The 26,569-nt window shown below is 42.4% G+C and overlaps 1 protein-coding gene across 1 annotated transcript in view; it reads left to right on the top strand.

The window, feature by feature from the left end:
- Positions 1-26,307, top strand: part of khdrbs3 (KH domain containing, RNA binding, signal transduction associated 3) — a 120,386-nt gene extending 94,079 nt beyond the window's left edge. Inside the window, exons 7-9 of the mRNA XM_061742266.1 lie at positions 1,462-1,544; positions 20,697-20,749; positions 24,783-26,307. Coding sequence (XP_061598250.1) covers positions 1,462-1,544; positions 20,697-20,749; positions 24,783-24,874 — 228 coding nt within the window. The 3' untranslated portion in view covers positions 24,875-26,307. The remainder of the gene's footprint in view (positions 1-1,461; positions 1,545-20,696; positions 20,750-24,782) is intronic.
- The last annotated feature ends 262 nt before the right edge of the window (positions 26,308-26,569 follow it).

Raw genomic sequence — 26,569 nt, 5'->3', positions numbered from 1 at the left:
GGAGGAGAATAGAATAGAATAGAATAGAATAGAATAGAATAGAATAGAATAGAATAGAATAGAAGCTTTATTTTTCATCATGTATCAATACAACTCAACAGAATTTAAGGTGCTACTTTAATCAGTGTTTAGTCGTCGTCTCTGCAGGAGAAGTTTGTTCCTAGGAACTTTTCTGTCCCAGTTTAAGAGAAACAGCGTCAAGTATTTTACTCGGGAACGAGGACGTCTCTCCCCGTCTCTCCCGCCGGCGGGAGTTTCTCCGTTTCCGGAGGATTAAAGATAAAAGAGAGAATCTGAATTCTGTCATTTGGCAAATGTTGAGCTTTTTAATCAGGAATTAGGAAGTTTAATAACAACATGATGTGATGAGTTTTTATTCAGCTGCCGAGTCTCCGACTTTCACACACGCAAATGAGACTTAGTTGGTGTGTGTGTGTGTGTGTGTGTGTGTGTGCGTGCGTGCGTGCGTGCGTGCGTGCGTGCGTGCGTGCGTGCGTGCGTGCGTGCGTGCGTGCGTGCGTGCGTGCGTGCGTGCGTGCGTGCGTGCGTGCGTGCGTGCGTATATAAGTATATAAGTATATACTCTGGGTCGACTCGTCTTCTGGAACATAATAAGTCCCATTTATCCTAAATTAGGACGACTGGTTGCTTTGATGGGGTGATGTTTATGGACTGAAGAAGAAGCTCCTGGTCATGTGACCTTTCCTGACATATGGAAACACAAGTGAATAACAGGCCATGTAGTACAACGAGTTACAATGAAGCTAATTCATTAAAAAGATAAAAGAGTAAATAAATAAATGAAAAGGAAATAAGATGGGACGACCAAAGCTACTACTACTGCTAATATATGGTATATGATCATTATACCACAGTTAACAACCAATCAGATCATTATACCACAGTTAACAACCAATCAGATCATTATACCACAGTTAACAACCAATCAGATCATTATACCACAGTTAACAACCAATCAGATCATTATACCACAGTTAACAACCAATCAGATCATTATACCACAGTTAACAACCAATCAGATCATTATACCACAGTTAACAACCAATCAGATCATTATACCACAGTTAACAACCAATCAGATCAATATACCACAGTTAGCAACCAATCAGATCATTATACCACAGTTAACAACCAATCAGATCATTATACCACAGTTAACAACCAATCAGATTGCAGGATTTCACCTTTTCCGTTTTCTAATGGTATTTTTTATGTCTCAGAGAGAGCAGGGAGTGAGGGATCATGGGTAGTTGATGTGGATCTTTGCAGGAACACAGTAACCAATCGTGGCTCTGATTGATTGGCCAGTCCTGGACTAGATCATACATGTCTTTGGGTTTGACTCCCAACACGAACAGCGTTGGTTCTAGTGTAGCATCTATCTCTCCAGAATGGTGTCCATTTCCTGTTTAATCTAACCAAACCGTTTCTGTCCTGCAGGATTACGACGACGGCTACGGGACGGCGTACGACGACCAGGGCTACGAATCCTACGACAACAACTACAGCAACCAAGGACAAAAGTAAGTTCTGAACCCCCAACATCGTAGCTTTGGTTCCAACGAGGTGCAGGTTCATACTGATGCTCTTCAACGAGAGCTGGACGCCTCGCTGGTCCGACGGGACGGATCAGTTCTGCTTAGTGAGACCTGAGGACCATCAGATCAGATCTCAGAGCAGCTAGAGCGCGTTAGCGTGCAGCCGCTGGGAGATCTGGGAGATCTGGGAGGTTCCGGCTCGTGTCTCTGAGTAAATGTGAGAGAAATGATGCACCGCTGAGATTGTGAAGTGTAACGGGATTACGGAGCCGCAGCTCGGGGGAATCATCTCTTCTCATTTTCCTCCCTGTTGGAGATCGAAGGGAAACGTCCGGAGAACAGAGAGTCATGAGGCGTTTAACGTCCCGGCCGACCGTTCAGCTGCTCTGCAACATCCCAACATATCCACATCACCACATCACCACATCCCAACATCACCACATCACCTTCACCACAGACATCATTCAGTCAAAACATGGACCGTAAAGTTCCTTCATCTCTGAATCTGAGGTTTGAACAAACTCCCTGCAGATTCACTGATAGGATCAACCTCCTCCAGGAATCCTCTGATTATCTGAGATAAACTTGTTATCTGTGTTTTAATCACCTAAACTTCTGAGTCTCCGGGGATTTTCCTGCTCAGTTCAGAGTGAATCTCCTCGGTGGTGCGGTGCTCCAGTTAGGGTTAGTAGCTCCAGTTGGGATGAACATATTGGACAACTTCAAGCAGTGTTTGGCTGGTTGAGTCTAGTTTTTGGCCGGTTTAGTGCAGTGTTTGGCCGGTTTAGTTCAGTGTTTGGCCGGTTTAGTGCAGTGTTTGGCCGGTTTAGTTCAGTGTTTGGCCGGTTGAGAGCAGTGTTTGGCCGGTTTAGTTCAGTGTTTGGCCGGTTTAGTGCAGTGTTTGGCCGGTTTAGTGCAGTGTTTGGCTGGTTTAGTGCAGTGTTTGGCTGGTTTAGTGCAGTGTTTGGCCGGTTTAGTGCAGTGTTTGGCTGGTTTAGTGCAGTGTTTGGCGGGTTTAGTGCAGTGTTTGGCCGGTTTAGTGCAGTGTTTGGCGGGTTTAGTGCAGTGTTTGGCCGGTTTAGTGCAGTGTTTGGCCGGTTGAGTCTAGTTTTTGGCCGGTAGAGTCTAGTTTTTGGCCGGTTTAGTGCAGTTTTTGGCTGGTAGAGTCTAGTTTTTGGCCGGTAGAGTCTAGTTTTTGGCCGGTTGAGTCTAGTTTTTGGCCGGTTTAGTGCAGTGTTTGGCTGAGTTGAGAGAGGCTACATGGCGTGAGCGTCATGGCTACACGCAACACGAATACAGAAGTGAAGGAAGAGCCACAAACGAGCAGCTAGGAGGTCTAAGCTAAGCTAGGACTGAAGTCCTCCACCCGTCAGGCTCTGCAGAGGATTCCTATCAAAGTATTCAAAATAAATGTTGGTTTTGATTACAATCGATCTCTCTACGTTTAAAACCCTGAAAACGGAGGCAGATCAGGTCTTGATTTTCATTTCAACTCCATTGTGGACGTGAATGAAGGCAACACACACACACACACACACACATGGCTTCCTCGTCGTCAAAAACAAATCCAACACTACGCTGGCGGTGCTAGCCGTGGGGGGGCAGGTTCAGTTTGGTGAATAACTGAAGTGAAGCTGCAGGTTAAAGAGGTTTTCTGTTGTCTGTTGGACGGAGCAGCTAATGGATACGAACCCTTCCCCCCCGGAGACGCTGCTCTTATCGTGTCCTGGATGAGGGTGAACGCTCCCGTTTCTGCTCCTGTTTCTGCAGCTGACACTTTTGTCCAGATTGATGGGGTTTTGTTTCTCCACAAACACGAGGGATGTTTGCTCCTTCAAATGTTGGTTATTGATGTGAAACCAGCTGGAAACGTGGCTGTAAAAGCAGCTGCAGGTTCACCTGCTCACGGCTGTTTAGGCGGGAGACGGACGGAGACGTCGCCTCCAGTTTCTCACACTGTTATACTAGTAAACATGTATTTATTTATTTATTTATTCGTGCATAGTGGTCAATCTACACACCCATGACCGAAAAGGAGCAGATGAAGACCAGTCTTATTTTATCTGCCCCTTATTAAATACCAAAACAAAAAGAACAGTCAATGTAACCAATATTTACTAAAATACACACTTAAATAGAACCGACCACATATATTAATAATATTGTTTAAGTCCCAGCCTATTCATGATCATTTAACTTACATATTTTATCTTTATACATTTTTTTGAACCTAAGTAAATTTGTGCATTCCTTTAAATCATTCTGTAGAGAGTTCCACAGTTTTACTCCCACAACCGATAAACATCTGCTTGAGAGTGGTCCTTGCATGCTGATGTTTGAAATTATATTTTCCTCTATGTTCTATAACTTCTGGATTTGTAAAAAAAAACAAAAAAAAAACATGTATTTATACAGCTTCTAACACTGTTATACTAGTAAACATGTATTTACAGCTGCTAACAGTAGTAAACTAGCATAACCACATCTTTACTGCTACTGCACACACATGGAGTGAGACTGTACTTTAATAAGATTTATAATAAGCTCATATTTTCTCCTGCTGTGTCGTCGTCACCTCGGCTCCGTAAAGCTGAACAACAAACTTGACGGATAAAAGCCGACACGTGTTAGAGCCGTTAGCGTGTCAGACATCGTTAGCATGTCAGACATCGTTAGCATGTCAGACATCGTTAGCGTGTCAGACTCAAACCTCCAGACCTGAGGAATATATATATATATATATATATATATATATATATATATATATATATATATATATATATATACAATATATATATATATATATATATATATATATATATATATATATATATATATATATATATATATATATATACATACACATACACATACACACACACACATATACAGACTCAAACCTCCAGACCTGATCATTTAGACGTAATTATACTTGAGAGGCAGACGAGGTGCTAGCGACCTGGATACACGAGTGTGGAGCTAAAATACTGCTCTCAGAAACCTGAAGACGTCTCACGTCCATGTTCCTGAGCAGCGCTAGCACCCGGGGGAACCTCCACTAACCCTCCATCGTGGGTTCAGTGTTAAAGCTTTCTGTGCTTTTCAAATGCAGATTTGGTTTTGTAGCCGAATGGAATTGAGTTTCCCTGCTCTCCCTTTCACGTCCAACCAGAGGAATCCGGTTGCTACAATTTCTCCAGTTTCTCCGGTTACTCTGGATTCTCCGGTTTCTCCGGTTTCTCCGGTTAGTCCGGTTGCTCCTGTTTCTCACGTATCTATACCGCTTCCAACACTGTTATACTAGTATATCTATACTGCTTATAATACTAGTATACTAGTATCTATACTGGTTCTAACACTAGTATACATGTATTTTTACTGCTTCTAACACTGTTATAACTAAAAAACACAGATGAATAGCCTTTAGGTTATTAGGGGGGGAAGGCGTTGAGTTGAGGGAGGTGGTTATCAGTAAGTGTGTGTAAGCGATGAGTCCGTGAACTTCGCCCAGAGCTGCTCTCAGCCAATGTCCTTGATGTTATCAGACGGCTCGGTACAGTTCTGAAACAGGTCCACAGATGTTCCTGAGAGGGGAGGGCTAGTGGGGGCAGAGTCATCTTGTTTACATTCCACCAGGGAGATTGTGACCAGAGCGATCGGCCAAACCGCCCTGTCAAGGCCAGATTATAGAATCAACAATTATATTGCAAACAGACAGACTCAGTAATTTTCCGTCTGCCTTCAGTCTCTGGTTCATCAATGGCGACTCCAATCAGATGAATTTGTGATCACTTCCCGCCAAGCCGAGCTTCCAACTTCTCCAAGGTCTTCTCCATCTTACCAATGAGCTCAAAGACGCCGCCAGCCTGAGATTCTGTTCAAGAATCGCATCCAGCTTACGGCTTTGCTCCCCCAGCGTTAAAGTCTGAGTGTTGATCACCTTGCTTGATCCTTCAGCCACGTCCGGCAGCTCTGAAAGAGCCAGAACAGCTGTCGATGACTTACACGTTTGTCGGTAGACCAGGAATCCCCCTCCTCCGATCAAGAGGATATGGTCTATACTGTATACTACTATGGTGTATACTGGTTCTAAAAGTAGTATACTAGTACACACGTATTTATTCTAATTCTAACACTAGTATACACGTAGCTATACTGCTACAAACATTAGTATACTAGTGTGTATACTGATTTCAACACTAATATACTAGTATACACGGATCTATACTGATTTCAACACTAGTATACTAGTATACACGTATCTATACTGGTTTCAACACTAATATACTAGTATACACGTATCTATACTGGTTTCAACACTAATATACTAGTATACACGGATCTATACTGGCTTCTCCGATTGCTCTGGTTTCTCTGACAGATGTTGTGTAAAAGCATGTTTGTGAGGAGTCTCTCAGAAACCCTGAAGACGTCTCACGTCCATGTTTGTGAGCAGCGCTAGTCCCCGGGGGAACCTTCATCGACACTCTGTCGCTATGGCAACCGATCCCAGCCTCCTCCCATCGCCGCCTCGTACGGCGACGAGCCGGAGCTCTGAGCTCTCTGCTCTTCTTCTGAAGAGGGTGAAGAGGGAGGGCCCTCGGGTGGAGGGTCCTTCACTTCAGTGGAAGAGGACGTCCCTGCAGGGACGTACGAGTGGTGACAGATGCTAACGAGCAGGTGCTAGATCACGAGCAGGCGCTAGCTCCCTCCCTCCCACCGCCACCTTCCCCTCGGAGCCGCTGGCCGGGTCTCCGGGGAACTAGCGGAGCCGGAGCTCCAGATGTGTCGCTCTGCACTAGAGCCCTGCTATAGCGGGAATGTTTTCTTCATCACGCTGAATTTCCTGTGTGTTTAACACAAATGGCAAATAAAAGTAATCTGAATCTGAATCTGAGGCCCTGTTTCCACATAGCCGGGTATTTACAAAAACGGATATTTCCCCCTCTACGTTTTGAAAAATTCCATCGTTTACACAAGATCGTTTTCAAAATCTCTTTGTTTACACGGATCCGCATAAATACGCTGTTAACGTCATGCCAGCCAATCAGAATCCTGGAAAAAACATCAACAAATGACACGTGTAACTTCCAGGCTGATTTATGGTTCCGCGTTACACCAACGCAGAGCTACGGCGTAGGGTACGCGGCGACGCACACCGTACGGCGCATCTCCGCGTACCCTACGCCGTAGGCTCTGCAGCGATTTAACGCGGGACCATAATTCAGGCTTTACTTCCAAGATGAACCAGAGTCTTTGGTTTGGAGTGACAGAGAAGTGGAGTTACTTTTAAGTGTGACGTTAGAATATAAAACAGGTAAAATACAAGAAAATATTGACGGTTACAAACTAATTGTAACCACAGGTGTCACTCATGACGCTGGTGACGTTTCTGTCTCATAATGTGACGTTCTGAAGAATAAATGTCCGTTTCTCTCCGTTTACAAGCAAACGTGAAGACGGGGGTTTTAAAAATCTACACTTTGGCCGGAGTTTTCAGAAATTATCCTTTTTGGAGACTTTGAGCTTCGTTTGCGTGTAAACGAACGAACAAAACTCATGAAAACACCAGCGTTTTTGCTCCGTGTAAACGGGGCCTGAATCTGAACCACGACCGCCCGCAGTGTTTATATCCACTCCCTCCCGCAAAATTCTGGATCATTGACAGTTCAAAGGTCACCTGACTGAAAGTTTAGATGCAAATCCATTGTCAAGTTGTTTTGTGTTTTGTTTGATTTTGCCCTCAGTTTCTACTCCAACTTGAAAGAGTTTGGTCAATGAAAGGAACAACTCCAGTCTGTTTCCCCTTATGGTTTTTTATTGAAGTTCTTGCTCCGGTTATTCCAGTTACTCCAGTTACTCTAGTTACTCCAGTTACTCCAGTTTCTCTGACAGAATCCCGTTTGCTCCTCAGTTTTCCTGGCTGATCTGACGAAGTGTTTGATTATTCGGTGCCGGCGGCGTCGCCACCGCAAGTGACACGTTTAATCTCAGTTTAATCTCAGGCCCTCAGGCGGTTTGTAAAACAGGAACTTGTTTTTTTTATTTCTGCACCTGCTGCTGCTTTCCAGCCTCAGCTTGTCAGGATGAGCGATGGCGGCCGGTGCAGGAATCAGGGCCATGTGGGGGAGATTCACCACCACCTCAGGACAAAACTCTGCCTTCACTAACTTTAATGACGCCGTGTTTCCCGGAGAGACGTGGCACTAACTAGAAAAATCCTTGTGTTCGTTTGTCTGGTGAACCATAAGAAAACCAGAGAACAGAATCAAATGTTAAGACAAGCCTTTATTATATTATGCACAATATTTTTCAGTCAGAGGTAAACTTCTCTCAAACCAACCCGGTCTACTCCGTTTCCACGGCGACCCCGGTCTACTCCGTTTCCACGGCGACCTCGGTCCACTCCGTTTCCACGGCGACCCCGGTCTACTCCGTTTCCACGGCGACGCCAACGGCCCACAACGCTGGGGCGGCGGCTCGTTTGGAAAAGTCAAATCTCGGTCCTTTGTGTCGTCCAGTCGGGGGTCCGGATTGTCCCGTAATCAGACGGCTATCAACGCTAACGGGGTTTCATCTGGAATGACATGCACGTCTTTCCCTCTCAATTCATCTGTGGATGAAATCACAGACACCAGAAGTTTTCAGGCGGGTTAGATCTGGAGGAAGTGGCTGAGGGAACGCTAGCTGGGCCGGATCTCTTAGCGCGCAACCCAGTCTCACATAAAAACGTCTCCTGCCTACGTTGGTCCAAAGTGCAAAAACGTAGAGGGGTTACAATAATAGCCCTTGAATTGTACAACTGTTACATTTTTCGGACTATTCGTTTTGCGTCCAAGTCACGTGACTTTCAAGATTCTGGCCGTCACACCAAAAAACATGGTGGAACATTTCTCATTTTTTAGTGAAACAAATCAATATTTTGAGTTAGTTTCTGCATAAAAATGCGTTTTGATTACATTTCTATCGAGACATATATATTTTACTTTCATAATATTCACTCAGTGAATGTACATAATCACTCGCTTGCCCGTTGTTTCAGATCTCACCAGAATAATGTGAAATCGCAACGTTTTGGTTGCTGGACGGCAATCTGATTATTACATTATTATTATTTATATATTATTCTTTATTATAGTGGCTTAATTATGAGTTTTTGATGCGCAAGTTACTGTTTGTACTGTCAGTTTGTAAAAGCAACCAAAACGTTGCGATTTCACATTATTCTGGCGAGATATGAAACAACTTCGGAACAACTAGCAAGCGAGTGATTATGTACATTCACTGAGTGAATATTATGAAAGTAAAATATATATTTCTTGCTAGAAATGTAATCAAAACACATTTTTATGCAGAAACTAACTCAAAATATTGATTTGTTTCACTAAAAAATGAGAAATGTTCCACCATGTTTTTTGCTGTCACGGCCAGAATATTGAAAGTCACGTGACTTGGACGCAAAACGAATAGTCAGAAAAATGTAACAGTTATACAATTCAAAATGTAACAGTTATACAATTCAAGGGATATTATTGTAACCCCTCTACGTTTTTGCACTTTGGACCAACGTAGGCAGGTTTTTATGTGAGACTGGGTTGCTTAGCCGCCGCCGCTAACGTCCTGCTGGATTCCTTCAGATTTATTAATCACAGAAACACCAGAAGAGTAACGAGCGTGTACGACAACAACGTCCTGCTGGATTCCTTCAGATTTATTACAGAAACACCAGAGAGAAACGCCAGGGACGAGTCCTACATCGTTCAGACGTAACTCGGTCATCTGTTTCCCGCCGCTGCAGCAGTCGGTGCTTAAGATGGAGCGTTTAGCCACATGACTGATGCATTATGGGTCGACATGACTGATGCATTATGGGTCGACATGACAGATGCATTATGGGGCCACATGACAGATGCATTATGGGGCGGCGCCGCTGCAGGACGGACGCAGATTTAATAGCTGCTATTTCTGCCTCGCTGGACTCACGCCCAGGATTTTTATTCATGTTTTTGGAGGATTTTTCATGTTTCCTCCTGCTGGACGGGGAGGTTCACATTCAGACTCCTCACTCATCATAGTGTCATTTACAAATCAAACACCTATATGAAGATAAAAAGATAAAAATTAAAAATTAGGATAAAAATAAAAGTAAACATAAAAACAAAAATATAAATAAAATAATAAAAACATAAATAAAATTAAACAAAAATATAAATATAAAAATTAAAATAAAAAAATAAAATATAAATAAAAATATATATAAATAAATTTAAATTAAAAAAAATGTAAGTATAAAAATAAAAATAAATAGTGCAATGGCATAAAGTTATTGCACTGTCCTGGTTACAAAAATATAAATAAAAACAAATAAAAATAAAGACAAAAAGATAAAAAGATCAAATAAAAAAGTAAATAACATTTTAAAAAAAAGATGAAAATAAAAAATAAAAATATAAATACAAAATAAAAACAAAAATAGAAATATAAAAATTTTAATTTAAAATAAAAACAGAAATAGTAATATAAAAATAAAAAGTGCAGTGGCATAAAGTTATTGCTCTGTCCTGGTTACAAAAATAGAAATGAAAAAAAAAAAAAAAAAAAAAAAAAAAAAAAAATATATATATATATATATATATATATATATATATATATATATATATATATATATATATATATAATTACAAAAAATAAAACATGAATAAAATTAAAAACAAAAACAAAAAGATACAAATAGAAATATAAAAATTTAAAACAAAAATAGAAATAAAAAATAAAAATAAAAACATAAATAAAAACAAAAATAGAAATGTGAAAATTTTAATTAAAGATAAAAACAAAAATAGAAATATAAAAATAAAAAGTACAGTGCTATAAATTTATTCCACTGTCCTGGTTGTTACCAGTTCAGCTCCTTCCTCTAATGACTGTCGGGTCAGAACTGACCTATTTGGAGACTCGGTTCTTTCACTCGACGACGGGTTGAAACCTGGCCGAGATCCGAGCCGGTGTTCACCACCGTCTCAGGAATAGATCCGAGCCTGAACTCAGAACCGTCTCAGGAATAGATCCGATCCTCCCTCACAAACGCCTCCTCACCGCCAGAGTTGTGACCCGGCCGTGATGGATGTCCAGCCCAGCGAGGACGTGACTCCGCCGCTGTCCAGAGGCTTTTTACCTCTCTGAAGTTCTGCTGGAACGGGTTTAACTGTCACCGTCATTAATAAATGTTCCTACGGAGGACGTGACACCGCCCTGCAGAGAACCGCTAGCTCTCTGAACTTCTGCTGGAACCAGTTTAACTGTCACCATGGTTAATAAATGCGCCTACGGAGGACGTGACACCGCCGTCCAGAAAACCGCTAGCTCTCTGAACTTCTGCTGGACCGGGTTTCTCAGCGGCCGAACTGTCACCGTGGTTAATAAATGTGCAGCAGCAGCTCGGCCTGGAAAAGGCCTCGTTGTTAAAAAGATACAAATTAAAAATGAAGATAAAAATAAAAGTAAACATAAAAACAAAAATATAAATACAAAAATAAAAACATAAATAAAATTGAACAAAAATATATATATAAAAATTAAAATAAAATATAAAAACAAAAATATAAGAATAAATAGTGCAGTGGCATAAAGTTATTACACTGTCCTGGTTACAAAAATATAAATAAAAACAAATAAAAATAAAGGCAAAAATATAAAAAAGATAAAATAAAAACATAAATAAAATTAAAAAAAAAAAAAAAAGAACAAAATAAAAAATATAAATAAAAAATAAAAACAAAAATGGAAATATAAAAATTTAAATTAAAAATAAAAAGTGCAGTGGCATAAAGTTATTGCTCTGTCCTGGTTACAAAAATAGAAATGAAAAAAAAAAGAAATTTAATAAAAAAAATAAAAACATGAATAAAATTAAAAACAAAAACAAAAAGATCAAAATAAAAATAAATATATAAATAAAAAAATTGAAATGTAAAAATTAAAAACAAAAATAGAAATAAAAATAGAAATATAAAATTAAAAAGTGCAGTGCTATAAAGTTACTCCTCTGTCCTGGTTATTCCTAGTTCGACCTTACCAACGTCCGACCTTCATCTCTGCGTCGCTGGAAAACCTTAAAGGAGAGAAAACCTGCTAAATGTGACGGAAACCAAACCTTATCTGAAGTGATGCTGGAAACAACCCAACTGGTCCACAATTAACCCTTAAGGCCGAACCGTTTGCATATTTCATTTCATTTCATTTAATTTCATTTCATTTTATTCTTTATTTCATTCAAAAAACAAAACAATTCAATACAAATACAAATGTTCCTAACTTATGAATGAAAAGGAGCAGAAAGAAGAAGAATCTTATCTGATCTGCCCCTTTCACAAATAACATCAATTAAAAATAATAATAATAAAAAAACAAAACAACTAAGTGAATAAAAACAACTAAAATAAAATTTAAATAACATTAAAATAAAATTACCACCGCCTACGGGTATGTCAATCAAACTCAACATTTTTTGTTATATTTCCTTAACATACAGGCTTTAATTGTTCTTTTAAATGTAATGTAATATTGATTTTAAAAATGTATGTACAATTATAACCAAATCAAGAGAGCAATAATTATTTCTGCAGGTTAAACAGGAGGAATTTCACTTCCATATCCTGCATTTAGTGTCCAAGAGTTTTAATCCATTAAATCTTTTGGAAAAATCCCATAATAATCCAGTAAAATTGAAAATCTTCATAATTGACGTGGCGGGTTATTTCTAGATCCGTGTTCACAGCTCGTCCTACGTCGACACGTACATCATCACGTTGTTATAAAATGATATATCTCAAAAACTATGAAAAAAGTATGAATTCATTCCAGATAAATTTCCTGATTTTTTTTACTTTTTTCCATCAACAGTTTTGAGGGATCTAGATGTGGGATTTCTGTTTTTAGAAAAATATGTGTAACATTTACTTTTTTTTGGTAGTTATTTATACTTTTTAGCAACTTATTTAGTTAGTCTGAACTTGTAACATCCAGATTATGAAAAATGGGCTTATACGGGTTGTTTTGATGAATAGCAAATAAAAATACTCCATAAAATGTCAGTATAGCATGTAAACATGTAAAAATATGCTTAAACTTGTTCTATTGTAGGTCATTAAAAAGTGAAAATAAGAGATGAAATTCACCATTTTAATGAAACATTAACTTTGCCTGGCTGTCTTTAATATTTACTTATGTGTTCATTATTACCATCAATACGCCAATAATCAATACATCACAATCACTTGAGTAGAATATTTACTCACTTATGTGTTCATTATTACCACCAATTATAATGACGTAGAGAAAGGAAGCTAAACATGAGCGGAAACCAAACCTGATCTGAAGCGATGATGGAAAACAACCAGCTGGTCCACAATTAAATGGACTTTTTGAAATTCACCATTTTAATTAACTTTGCCTGGCTGTCTTGAATATTTACTCACTTCTGTGTTCATTATTACCAACAATGCACCAATAATTTACATTTTTTCAGTAGTTATTTGCACCTTTTAGCAATTTAGTTAGTTAGTATGGACCTGTAACATACAGATTATGAAAAATTGACGGTTGTTTTGATGCACAGCAAATAAAAATACTCCATAAAATAGCAGTATAGCATGTAAACTTACGTAAAAATATACTTAGACTTGTTCTATGTTCGGTCATAAAGGGTTAACCAGACTTTTAACCAACTAGTGAAACTAAAAGATGAAATTCCCCATTTTAATGAAACATTAACTTTCCTGGCTGTCTTGAATATTTACTCACTTATGTGTTCATCATTACCACCAATGCACCAATAATCAATACATCACAATCACTTGAGTAGAATGGTTTTACATTGATTTAAATGTTATAAATGAGTGCAGTTCGTCAATAATCGTCAGGAATGAGGAGTAAATCAGAAAGAACACAGACGACTTCTTTACTGAATTTAACCGGAGTAACGGGAGACCAGACGTCCGTCCAGCAGCTGGTTCAGTCACGGAAACAACTTCCTGTCTCAGAAACGTCCATCATAACAAACGATAAGAAGTGCCACAATTACTGTAAAAATCCTCCCAGGAGGGAAACTAGTTTCTAAAATCATAACTGAAACAGAATATAATCAATGAAGACTCCTGAAGACACAGAGATACAGGTGACACCAATCAGAGACACAGGTGACACCAATCAGAGACACAGGTGACACCAATCAGAGACACAGGTGACACCAATCAGAGACACAGGTGACACCAATCAGAGACACAGGTGACACCAATCAGAGATACAGGTGACACCAATCAGAGATACAGGTGACACCAATCAGAGACACAGGTGACACCAATCAGAGACACAGGTGACACCAATCAGAGACACAGGTGACACCAATCAGAGATACAGGTGACACCAATCAGAGACACAGGTGACACCAATCAGAGATACAGGTGACACCAATCAGAGATACAGGTGACACCAATCAGAGATACAGGTGACACCAATCAGAGATACAGGTGACACCAATCAGAGATACAGGTGACACCAATCAGAGACACAGGTGACACCAATCAGAGATACAGGTGACACCAATCAGAGATACAGGTGACACCAATCAGATACAGGTGACACCAATCAGAGATACAGGTGACACCAATCAGAGATACAGGTGACACCAATCAGAGACACAGGTGACACCAATCAGAGACACAGGTGACACCAATCAGAGATACAGGTGACACCAATCAGAGACACAGGTGACACCAATCAGAGATACAGGTGACACCAATCAGAGATACAGGTGACACCAATCAGAGATACAGGTGACACCAATCAGAGATACAGGTGACACCAATCAGAGACACAGGTGACACCAATCAGAGATACAGGTGACACCAATCAGAGATACAGGTGACACCAATCAGATACAGGTGACACCAATCAGAGATACAGGTGACACCAATCAGAGATACAGGTGACACCAATCAGAGATACAGGTGACACCAATCAGAGACACAGGTGACACCAATCAGAGATACAGGTGACACCAATCAGAGACACAGGTGACACCAATCAGAGATACAGGTGACACCAATCAGAGACACAGGTGACACCAATCAGAGACACAGGTGACACCAATCAGAGATACAGGTGACACCAATCAGAGATACAGGTGACACCAATCAGAGATACAGGTGACACCAATCAGAGATACAGGTGACACCAATCAGAGACACAGGTGACACCAATCAGTGATACTGGTGACACCAATCAGAGACACAGGTGACACCAATCAGAGATACAGGTGACACCAATCAGAGATACAGGTGACACCAATCAGAGATACAGGTGACACCAATCAGAGATACAGGTGACACCAATCAGAGACACAGGTGACACCAATCAGAGATACAGGTGACACCAATCAGAGACACAGGTGACACCAATCAGAGATACAGGTGACACCAATCAGAGACACAGGTGACACCAATCAGAGACACAGGTGACACCAATCAGAGATACAGGTGACACCAATCAGAGATACAGGTGACACCAATCAGAGATACAGGTGACACCAATCAGAGATACAGGTGACACCAATCAGAGACACAGGTGACACCAATCAGTGATACTGGTGACACCAATCAGAGACACAGGTGACACCAATCAGAGATACAGGTGACACCAATCAGAGATACAGGTGACACCAATCAGAGATACAGGTGACACCAATCAGAGATACAGGTGACACCAATCAGAGACACAGGTGACACCAATCAGAGACACAGGTGACACCAATCAGAGATACAGGTGACACCAATCAGAGATACAGGTGATACCAATCAGAGATACAGGTGACACCAATCAGAGATACAGGTGACACCAATCAGAGATACAGGTGACACCAATCAGAGATACAGGTGACACCAATCAGAGATACAGGTGACACCAATCAGAGATACAGGTGACACCAATCAGTGGTCGATTCTTAAGATTCAGAATCCATTAACATGATTTGATCTGATTCCATTCTGATATTAATTGGGTTAGATCAGCGGTCGGCAACCCAAAATGTTTTAGATCCATATTGGACCAAAAACACAAAAAACTAATATGTTTGGAGCCGCAAAAAATGAAAAGTCTTGTATCAGAATTAGAATGAAGAAACACATGCTGCATGTTTCTATATTAGTTAGAACTGGGGGAAGATTTATTTTAATTATGCACTTCGAGAAAAAAGTTGAAATGTTGAGAAAAAAGTCAAAGTTTCAAGAAAAAAGTCCAAATGTCGAGAAAAAAGTCCAAATGTTGAGAAAAAAGTCCAAATGTCGAGATTAAAAATGAAATGAAAAAGAAGAAGAAAAGAGAAAAAAGAAGAAAAAAAGAAAAAAAAGAAGAAAAAAGGAAAAAAAATGAAAAAAATTGAAAAAAAGAAGAAAAAAAGGATAAAAAAGGTAAAACATTTCTGAAAAAGCTCCAGGAGCCACTAGGGCGGCGCTAAAGAGCCACATGCGGCTCTAGAGCCGCGGGTTGCTGACCCCTGGGTTAGTGTTATTAAAACTGTTTATTGAGCTGTTGCATGCAAGACAGTATATAAAGTAATGAAATATAGACAATTTATGCAATTATAACTGAAAACTTTAAGGTTTTCATACCTTTAAACGTGTTTAAAGGCAAAAACATGGCACTAGTTATTCTGGTGTCCAACAAAACTTTTGGGCATAAAAAAAACGGAAAAAAAAAACAAAAGTTGTAATAATGAAAAAAAAAAAAATTTTTAAATCGATCTTTAGACATATGAATTTTTAGGAATTAATATGTGAATCGATTTGGAATCGGAAAGTTTATTTTTTCAACACAGGCCTACAAGAAATCTTGGCTAATGTTTAAGTATTAGGTGCAAAACTTGCTAAAAACATGTCATTAGTTCCAACAAGCAGGATTTTAACCTTCAGGAAGAACGGAGGAGAGAAGGTGTGGAACAATATCGACAAAGTGTCATCTCGGGAATTAGAGGCGTCTAACCAGCAGCTTCAGCAGAACGTGACGTTTCTGACCTAACAAAGCTTTTTAAAGAGAAAAGCTTTAATCTAGTGAAAGCATAAGGAAGCTAAGTGACACTAAAAGGCGTGTAAACACGCCGGTAAAGTGATTCCTGCTCCGCGGCTCAGGGATGTTCTGGAACGTGACAGAAATGCAGCAGCAGCTCGGCGTCGGCCGCTCGGTGAACAATCCCCTGTGAAGGGATGCAAATTGATTTACTGCCGGAATATAAGAGATGACAACCTGAATGTAAGAGAACCTTCTCTGGAAACATCCCGGCATCCCAGCGCGCGGCGCGGCGCGACACGCTATTATTTGATTCCCTGTCAGCGTCGTTCCCCGGAACAAGGAGAAGGAGACACGACGCATATTTAGCTGTCAGACGCTGCTGCGTCCCGTTAGCATTGTTTTATTATTTACCAAGTGGACATAAAACAAATACAAGATACAGACAGTGAACATACAGTACAAACAACAAGAAAAGACAACATCCAGTTACAACGACATGTATCTAGGTGTGTTTGCGTGCGCGAGTGTGTGCGTGCGTGCTTGCGTTCGTGTACGTGCGTGCGTGTACGTGCGTGCGTGTACGTGCGTGCGTGTACGTGCATGTGCGTGCGTGTGTATGTGCGTGCGTGTGCATGTGCATGCGTGTGTATGTGCGTGCGTGTACGTGCGTGCGTGTGTGCTTGCGTGTATGTGCGTGTACGTGCGTGCGTGTGCGTGCGTGTACGTGCGTGCGTGTACGTGCGTGTGCGTGTGCGTGCGTGTACGTGCGTGCGTGCGTGTACGTGCGTGCGTGTGTATGTGCGTGCGTGTACGTGCGTGCATGCGTGCGTGCGTGTACGTGCGTGCGTGTACCGGATCAGCAGGAAACTTCTTATCCAGGGTGAGATGTGTAGCTGCTCTGGAGTCAGGAGAGTCACCGAGGGGCGTGGAGGCGGCGGTGGAGGTGTTGGTGGGGGTGTTGGGGGTGATGGTGGCTGGCAGGCCAGCTGACAGTCCTGCCGGGGCCCCGGACAAAATAATCTAAGATTGGCCCCCCTGCGCCCGGATCTCTCCTTCTCCTCTTCCTCTCCTCTCCCTCTGCTCTTCAGGTTTTTATACAAGCTAATGGACGTTAGCATTAGAGCTAGCCAGTTAGGTTAAGTTACAAGGTTGGTAAACGTTGTAACTGTTTCTTACCTTGCTCTACGCTGACTTTATTAATTCCAGCTTCACCGTCACCACCTTTTTAAAATATTTGTGTAGAGAATCTCTGAGGCCTCTATTTTCTTCTTCTCTTCTTCTCTTTTCTCTTCTTTTCTGAGCACCGGACTTGTGCTGACCGGACATTCTGACCATTCTAATGGTTGAATTAAATGATAACGTCAACAAACCATTTTAGTGTTGGGGGTTCTTGACCACAAGGACAATTAGGAAGAAAACTAATAACAAGCTTTTATGTAACTCAAATACTACATATTCTTTCCACAAATAGGCATATTTTGAAACATTTTGAAAAATGATTCCATAATTTAATGAGAATATTTTTTTTTTTTTTTTTTTTTTTCCAGTTCTGGGCCCCCCCCTACCCTGGGCCCGGGACAACAGACCCGTTTGTCCCATCCCCTATCGGCAGCCGTGGGGGGGGGTGTTGGTGGGGGTGTTGGGTGTTGTGTGTTTGTGTGTTTGGAGGTTTGTGTGTTTCAGGGTTTGATGCTCGGCTCGGCTCTCTAATCCAGGGTGAGATTTGTAGCTGCTCTGGAGCCAGGAGAGTCACGTTGGTGGGGGTGTTGGGTGTTGGGGGTTGAGGGTTTGAGGTGTTTGAGGTGATGCGATGCTCGGCTCTCTAATCCCGGCAGCGGTGCTGATGCTGACGGTTGATTGACAGGCGGAGGGGGGGGCTAGCGGCTGCTAGCGCTGGCAGCTGATGATGAATGGCCTCGGGATGATAGTGCTGTTAGCGAGCGACGGTTAGCGAGCGACGGCCTGTCAGCGCCTCCATCACACAAATAAATAAACCAACAAACAAGAGACGAACCACTTTCCCACCTGTCTCCCCCGTCTCACATCTGTCTCCGTCTTCCATTAACGGAGACGCTCAGACGTCTGGCAGCGACACACGGATGCTGTTTCACCCGGAATAAGAGAATCTGATAACAAACTGCTTTACTGGTAGAGTTATTATGGGATGGATGTCCTTGGCTAAGGGTACGTGTACTGGGAATAGACCCAGACAGAGACACGAAGGTACTAGTTCTAACAGGAAAAAACCAGCGAGGAGACGAACACTCGCTCCCCAGTGCAGATCTATTTAGCACATCAATGGTCGAAACGTTTCCAGCATTTTGTTCTTTTCAGACTCATTTGGATTTGGACCAGGGGTGCAGGTCCGATGTCAGGATTCGGGGGGACACCAACGTGATTTTAATTTTAAATTTTTTGCCAATATGCAACTCATACCAGGCCATAAATTGGTAAAGGCTCGCCAAAAAATACTGCACAGGGAATCATTTATTGTGCTTAGCTTTCCTGTTTATTTGTCCTAAACAGCCAACAGTGTGTGTCACTGCTTACTTAACTGTTCTTAACTATTCCTAAATCATAATTTTACTGCTTACTCAACTGTTATATTCCTAAATCATAATTTTAAGGGTTTTGGGTATGTAGTGTCTCCTCATCTCAAATTCTACTCACCATCTTCCTTTTATCCTAGGGGACTACTCACAAGTTAAAACCTACTACCTCGTGAAGTAGGACATAACCCTGACCTGAAATGTATGTATGTGTGTGTGTGTCATGCGCGTGCATGCATGTCAAAGTAAAATAAACAACAAAAACCGGCACCGTTCCACAATAACAGAACCTGTCCACGCAGCCGAAGCGAGGTGCTGGTTAGGTTCAGTTCAGATGCGGGTATCCAATCCCGCTCCGGATTCTTTTTTATTACGTTTTCAGTTTTATCCTTTTTTTTTTTCCCGTAGGTGTTTTTATGTTTTTCTTCATATGTCCATCTCTATGTCGCTGCACGTCTCCGATGCCGCACGCGTCTCAGTCATAATAACATTCCATACACGAAGCTCCGCTCCTCTCACCGTGTGCACAACTATCAGCTACCGGTTGAGTATTGGCCTCCGTGTGAATCGTAACGTCAGTGACTCCCGACCCGCATACCACACAAACACGCCAGCCGCCACCTGGTTCAAACAATCCTTTCCTCGTCAGCGGGTGATGACGTTATATAGCCGCGCCCCCTGGTGACGTATCGACCCAGTGCCAATCTGCCAAATAATAAACAAACAGTGTATGCAGGGTGTGTGAAGATATGCATGAGCCTTATAATGCCCAATATCCTAACGCTACTTTATGCACGATCAATTGATATATGGATGAAATATGGAGCCCTAAACAAGTACAAGTACGGGCAGGTACGAATGTAAACAGAACGTTGACAAAAAGTCATTGTCAAGCCTGTCAAAAATTTTCAAAATATTAATTCAGACTAAAAAAAAAAAATGTAAGGAGTAGCAATACTTTCATTCTGTAACCTCAAAACGCACCGTGGATGTATTATTTTTTTAGAAATATATTTTTAATAAATATTCTACATATTCAACCTTTAAGTCTGAAAATACATTTGTTCAATTTGGAATAATTTAGGGTATTTTTATGGGGGGGGGGACAATTCATGTTTTTCAGAAATTGGGGGGGACATGTCCCCCCGTCCCCCCCGGGATCTGCACCCATGATTTGGACGCTCCATTTTAAGCCCCGCCCCCAGGCGGTCACATGGTATAGAAAACATTCCTTTTCAGGTCAACATTGTGACATAAAAACAATCAAACGATGAACTTTTGGACATTAACAGCTTTTAAACATGGAAACTGCAGCCTAGTCTAGTCCTGGTTCAGTTTTAGGACCTGGACTGGTCGTTGTTTGTGTTTCTGTTTCCGTTTATTTTCTCTCCTGCAGATTCCAAAGGCTTGTGTTCCTGTTGTGTGTTTTCCTGTTTCTCTCATTTCAGTAACTTCTGTATTTATCAGTGAATGTTTCTGATTGTCTGACTCTCGTAACTCTAACCTGAACGTTTGTATGTTCCAGCTCAGACGACTACTACGAGTTCGGCCTCAGCGGAGACTCGTACGATTCTTACGGTGAGTTTCAGACGTCTGTTTCCTCCAGAGATTCCATGTCTGATCATAACTCCATCTTTCTTTGTTTCTGCATTTAATCCAAAGTTAGAAAGTATTGAAATCCCTGTTTGTTCATTTCTAAATCCTCCCAACACCAAACTGCACCGAGATTCCTTTCCTTTTTGGGGAAGAAACAGGTCAAAAGTTTGAGTTCTCGCCCCTAAAACATCTACTGAGTATTTCTACCTCCAGTTCTTCCGTCCTAACGACGGCTAACGACGCTCCTCTCTGCTAATCTGCTGTGACCACTCAGCGTTTAACCTTTTTAACCTTTACTGTCAGGATTTAATGACTCGGGGAAATAAAAGCAGCTTGTTTGAGAGTTACTCAAGTCTTTAAAATCATCACAACATCAACACAAAGAGGAGGAGGATTAGCAAGAGAAGGCAAGTTTATTTGTACAGAAGAATTCAACACACGGTCATTTAAAGTGATTTACTTCAACATTAAAAGCTTCAAGAAACAATTAAACAGTAAAATAATAATAATTTAAAGCAGCAAGACACAATTAAACAGTAAATAACAAATAAAATGAAATACAATGATAAGAAAAGAGGTAAAATAATAGAAAGCAGCAGTTGTTAAAAAGTATTGCATTACTGTATTTGGTGGTCGAGCTGTTTATCGTTCAGGTTTCCACGGTAACGGGCCCACGTCGGACCTTTGGAAGGATCTGTTCAGAGTTTGGTTTTGATTTAATGCTGATCCACTATATTTATTGAAATCAGCCGTTGCCTTGCCGAGAGGTTTTTATCTCTGAAAAACCTCTTTAAAACAAACCTCTTTAAACATCTCAGAGCTCAAAGGTGGGAAGTGTCTCCGCTCATTAGCGCGTTTCCAACCGGCGGCCGGAATAAAAATAGTGGTAATAATCCTGTCGAGGTGGCGGAGGAGAAAAGAAGAGAGGAAAGGAGAAGAGGAGAGAAGCCGGCGGTTCAAAGAGGATAAACAGCATCTCTGTTCTCCAACACCAGGTCACCTTGAGGTTTCTGCTCCGGAGTGACGGTAGCGTAGCGGTGACAGGGCTAGCGTAGCGGTGACAGGTCTAATTAGGGAGTATCGAGTAGCGAATCGCTGCCAGCTCCAGGATAAAAAGAAACAGCAGCACAAAGGAAAAGCAATCCGAGGAGAACTCTGGATAAAGGCCGGCGTCGATACCGGTAGCACTTTGACGGGGCGGCGGTTGGGGGTTGGGGGTTGGGGCGGTTGGGGGTTGGGGGGCTAATGGTGACGGTGTCGGCCGCGGGTCGTATCTGGGCTAATGGTGACGTGACCTTCCTGCCCCGAGACACTAAACGGGTTCTTTCAACGAGCGTTTGATCCTCTCGTTCAATTATCTGGGACGGATCTGGGACGGATCCTTCCAGGGGGAAGTTCAGGGTCTGACAGCGTTTGGTTCAAGAGGCTTTTGTTTCTGCTGCATCGATAAAACGAGGAAGAACCCGGTCCAAATTAGCAAGGAAGTATAAATGCAGTTCTCCATAAAACATACCTGTAAAATTCAGAATCCAATTTAAAATTTTAGTACTTGCATATAAAGCCCAAAACGGCTTAGCTCTGCAGTATTATTAGACCTGATAGTGCCTTATGTTCCTGGCAGAGCTCTCCGTTCTCAGAGTGCAGGTTTACTCGTAGTTCCTAGAGTATCTGGCCCTGCCCCTCTTCAACCTTTTCCCGACCCTGCACCCCAACCTGGGACTTTCAACTCAACTCTCAAACGAGCTGATTTTATTTCCCCGAGTAATTAAATCCTGACAGTAAAGGTTAAACGCTGAGTCGTCACAGCAGATTAGCAGAGAGCTGCATCTCTTCTTCCCAATCAGGTCAGGAAGACTGAAAGATCCACTGTTAGCATCTCTCTAACCTCTCCCCACCTGTGTCTCTAATCTCTAACCTCTCCCCACCTGTGTCTCTAATCTCTAACCTCTCCCACCTGTGTTTCTAATCTCTAACCTCTCCCACCTGTGTCTCTAATCTCTAACCTCTCCCCACCTGTGTCTCTAATCTCTAACCTCTCCCCACCTGTGTCTCTAACCTATCCCACCTGTGTCTCTAATCTCTAACCTCTCCCACCTATGTCTATAATCTCTAACCTCTCCCAACATGTGTCTCTAATCTCTAACCTCTCCCCACCTGTGTCTCTAATCTCTAACCTCTCCCCACCTGTGTCTCTAATCTCTAACCTCTCCCCACCTGTGTCTCTAATCTCTAACCTCTCCCCACCTGTGTCTCTAATCTCTAACCTCTCCCCACCTGTGTCTCTAATCTCTAACCTCTCCCCACCTGTGTCTCTAATCTCTAACCTCTCCCCACCTGTGTCTCTAACCTCTCCCCACCTGTGTCTCTAACCTCTCCCCACCTGTGTCTCTAATATCTAACCTCTCCCAACATGTGTCTCTAATCTCTAACCTCTCCCCACCTGTGTCTCTAATCTCTAACCTCTCCCCACCTGTGTCTCTAATCTCTAACCTCTCCCACCTGTGTCTCTAATCTCTAACCTCTCCCCACCTGTGTCTCTAATCTCTAACCTCTCCCCACCTGTGTCTCTAATCTCTAACCTCTCCCCACCTGTGTCTCTAATCACTAACCTATCCCCACCTGTGTCTCTAATCTCTAACCTCTCCCCACCTGTGTCTAATATCTAACCTCTCCCCACCTGTGTCTCTAATCTCTAACCTCTCCCCACCTGTGTCTCTAATCTCTAACCTCTCCCACCTGTGTCTCTAATATCTAACCTCTCCCCACCTGTGTCTCTAATCTCTAACATATCCCCACCTGTGTCTCTAATATCTAACCTCTCCCCACCTGTGTCTCTAATATCTAACCTCTCCCAACCTGCGTCTCTAATCTCTAACTTCTCCCCACCTGTGTCTCTAACCTCTCCCCACATGTGTCTCTAATCTCTAACCTCTCCCCACCTGTGTCTCTAATCTCTAACCTCTCCCCACCTGTGTCTCTAACCTCTCCCCACCTGTGTCTCTAACCTCTAACCTCTCCCCACCTGTGTCTCTAATCTCTAACCTCTCCCCACCTGTGTCTCTAATCTCTAACCTCTCCCCACCCGTGTCTCTAATATCTAACCTCTCCCCACCTGTGTCTCTAATCTCTAATCTGTCCCCACCTGTGTCTCTAATCTCTAACCTCTCCCCACCTGTGTCTCTAATCTCTAACCTCTCCCCACCTGTGTCTCTAATATCTAACCTCTCCCCACCTGTGTCTCTAACTAACCTCTCCCCACCTGTGTCTCTAACTAACCTCTCCCCACCTGTGTCTCTAATCTCAAACCTCTCCCCACCTGTGTCTCTAACTAACCTCCCCCCACCTGTGTCTCTAACTAAACACTCCCCACCTGTGTCTCTAATCTCTAACCTCTCCCCACCTGTGTCTCTAACCTCTCCCCACCTGTGTCTCTAATCTCTAACCTCTCCCTACCTGTGTCTCTAACCTCTCCCCACCTGTGTCTCTAATCTCTCCCCACCTGTGTCTCTAATCTCTAACCTATCCCCACCTGTGTCTCTAATCTCTAACCTCTCCCCACCTGTGTCTCTAAGCTCTAACCTCTCCCCACCTGTGTCTCTAACCTCTCCCCACCTGTGTCTCTAACCTCTCCCCACCTGTGTCTCTAATCTCTAACCTCTCCCTACCTGTGTCTCTAACCTCTCCCCACCTGTGTCTCTAACCTCTCCCCACCTGTGTCTCTAATCTTTAACCTCTCCCCACCTGTGTCTCTAATCTCTAACCTCTCCCCACCTGTGTCTCTAATATCTAACCTCTCCCCACCTGTGTCTCTAATCTCTAATCTGTCCCCACCTGTGTCTCTAATCTCTAACCTCTCCCCACCTGTGCCTCTAATCTCTAACCTCTCCCCACCTGTGTCTCTAACCTCTCCCCACCTGTGTCTCTTCTCTTTCTCCCAATCAGGTCAGGAAGACTTAACGATTCACCGTTAGCGTCTCGCTAACGTCTCCCTACCTGTGTCTCTTTTTCCCACCAGGTCAGGAAGATTGGGCTAACAGTCGCGGCAAAGCTCCGGCGGCGCGAGCTACCAAGGGCGTCTACAGAGACCAGCCGTACTCCAGATACTGAACTGTTTACGCTAGCCGCCGCCGCCTAGCGCCGCCGCCTAGCGCCGCCGCCTAGCGCCACCTGTGGCTCTTCCCGCCCAAAGTAATGGACTTTTTTACGGACACTCCCACCTTTTTAGAGTTGAAAAACTAAAGAGCAGATGAAAGTCAGAGACGGATTTCACTAATGGATCCCCCCCGATTAAAAAATACCCCCTAGAAAATGTAAACGAGTTTAGCTAACTTCCCCCAGGACGAGCGACTGGATTAGCAGAGACTCCAACTAGCTGGGAGGGAATTCATGGAAATCCTGCACTTGGTGACGAGTTTTTGATATTTGGCATGTTAGTTATGGACATAAGGTTTTCAAACCCTAGTGGCCAGTTTGCAGAACATTCAAAATGGCTCATAGGTCAAATCTCAGCTTCTCTTAGTCCTAGATGGTTGTTTATTGTCACTTTCTCTACTGTTTTGGTGCCAGTAATTCAATTGAAAGATAAATTTCCTATTTCAAGGTCATGTTGAAGGTCAAATTTAATTTTAAAGGTAATTTTTTGCACCAAAGAAAGTTGAAATGTTGAGAAAAAAGTTGAAATTTCGAGAATAAAGTTGAAATACAATTTTGAGAAAAAAGTTGAAATATCAGGGCAGCGCGGTGTCTTAGTGGTTAGCACTGTTGCCTCACAGCAAGAAGGTCCCCAGTTCGACTCCCAGGCCCAGCAGGTCTTTCTGTGTGGAGTTTGCATGTTCTCCCCGTGCTTGCATGGTTTTCCTCCGGGTACTTCGGTTTCCTCCCACAGTCCAAAAACATGCATGCTAGGTTAATTGATTCTAAATTAGGTGTGAGTGTGTGTTGTTAGGTTCCTAATAACTTAGGAAAGACACAGAGACTGTAGAAATGATTTTTCAGGCCTTCTGCAGAAGTCTGGGGAAGAGAGCCGAGGAGTGCAGGGCACACTGGCCCTCACAGAGAACTCCCAAGCTCTTCTCCCAAATTATCCCTGCAGCCTGGCACTTTTATTCAGCAAGGGTGACAGGAACATGACCATATAGGGTTGACAATGGACAATTGGAAGAAAACAGATGGTCACACATGTGACTTTTCAGTTAAAGAGGCTTGGTATGAAGAAACAAACAGACATCTTTAGCTTAAAGTCTTTAAAAAACACAAAAGGTCAAAGGGGTCAAATGGGGGGCCCCTCCTGGACAAACGAGAACTCTGAGATCTTGAACAGATGCGTGCAGGCTAACCTTAAAAATACAATGGGACAGTTGTCCCAGGACAGTCCAAAAGCCCTGAGTAGATCAGGAAGTGGCCTGTTGTGACTTCTGTCAACATGTGATAAGCATTGTGAACAAACACAGTCAGCTCTCTGACTTGATTTGTTTCTAATGGTTTCATAAGCACAAAACTAATTCAAAAACGTTGATTAACCTAACAGAGTGTGTCTGGTTTGTGTGTTTATTTGTGGCCCTGCGATGGACTGGTGACCTGTGCAGGTGAACCTGCCTCTCACCTGAAAATAGCTGGGATAGGCTCCAGCACACCCCCGTAACTCTGCAGAGGATAAAGCGGGTATAATGGATGGATGGATGTTAAAATATCGATATTAATGTTGAAATACAATTTCAAGAATAAAGTCGAAGGTTTCTCTTTAAACCGGCCACTAGGGGGCCATTTTCCCAATTTATCTACAATGGTTTTTGAAAACCTCAT

Source organism: Cololabis saira, chromosome 15 (genome assembly GCF_033807715.1).
Source record: "Cololabis saira isolate AMF1-May2022 chromosome 15, fColSai1.1, whole genome shotgun sequence".
Lineage (NCBI taxonomy): Eukaryota > Metazoa > Chordata > Actinopteri > Beloniformes > Belonidae > Cololabis > Cololabis saira.
Note: the sequence above shows the minus strand (reverse complement) of the source record. Positions and strands in the feature narration are given on the sequence as shown.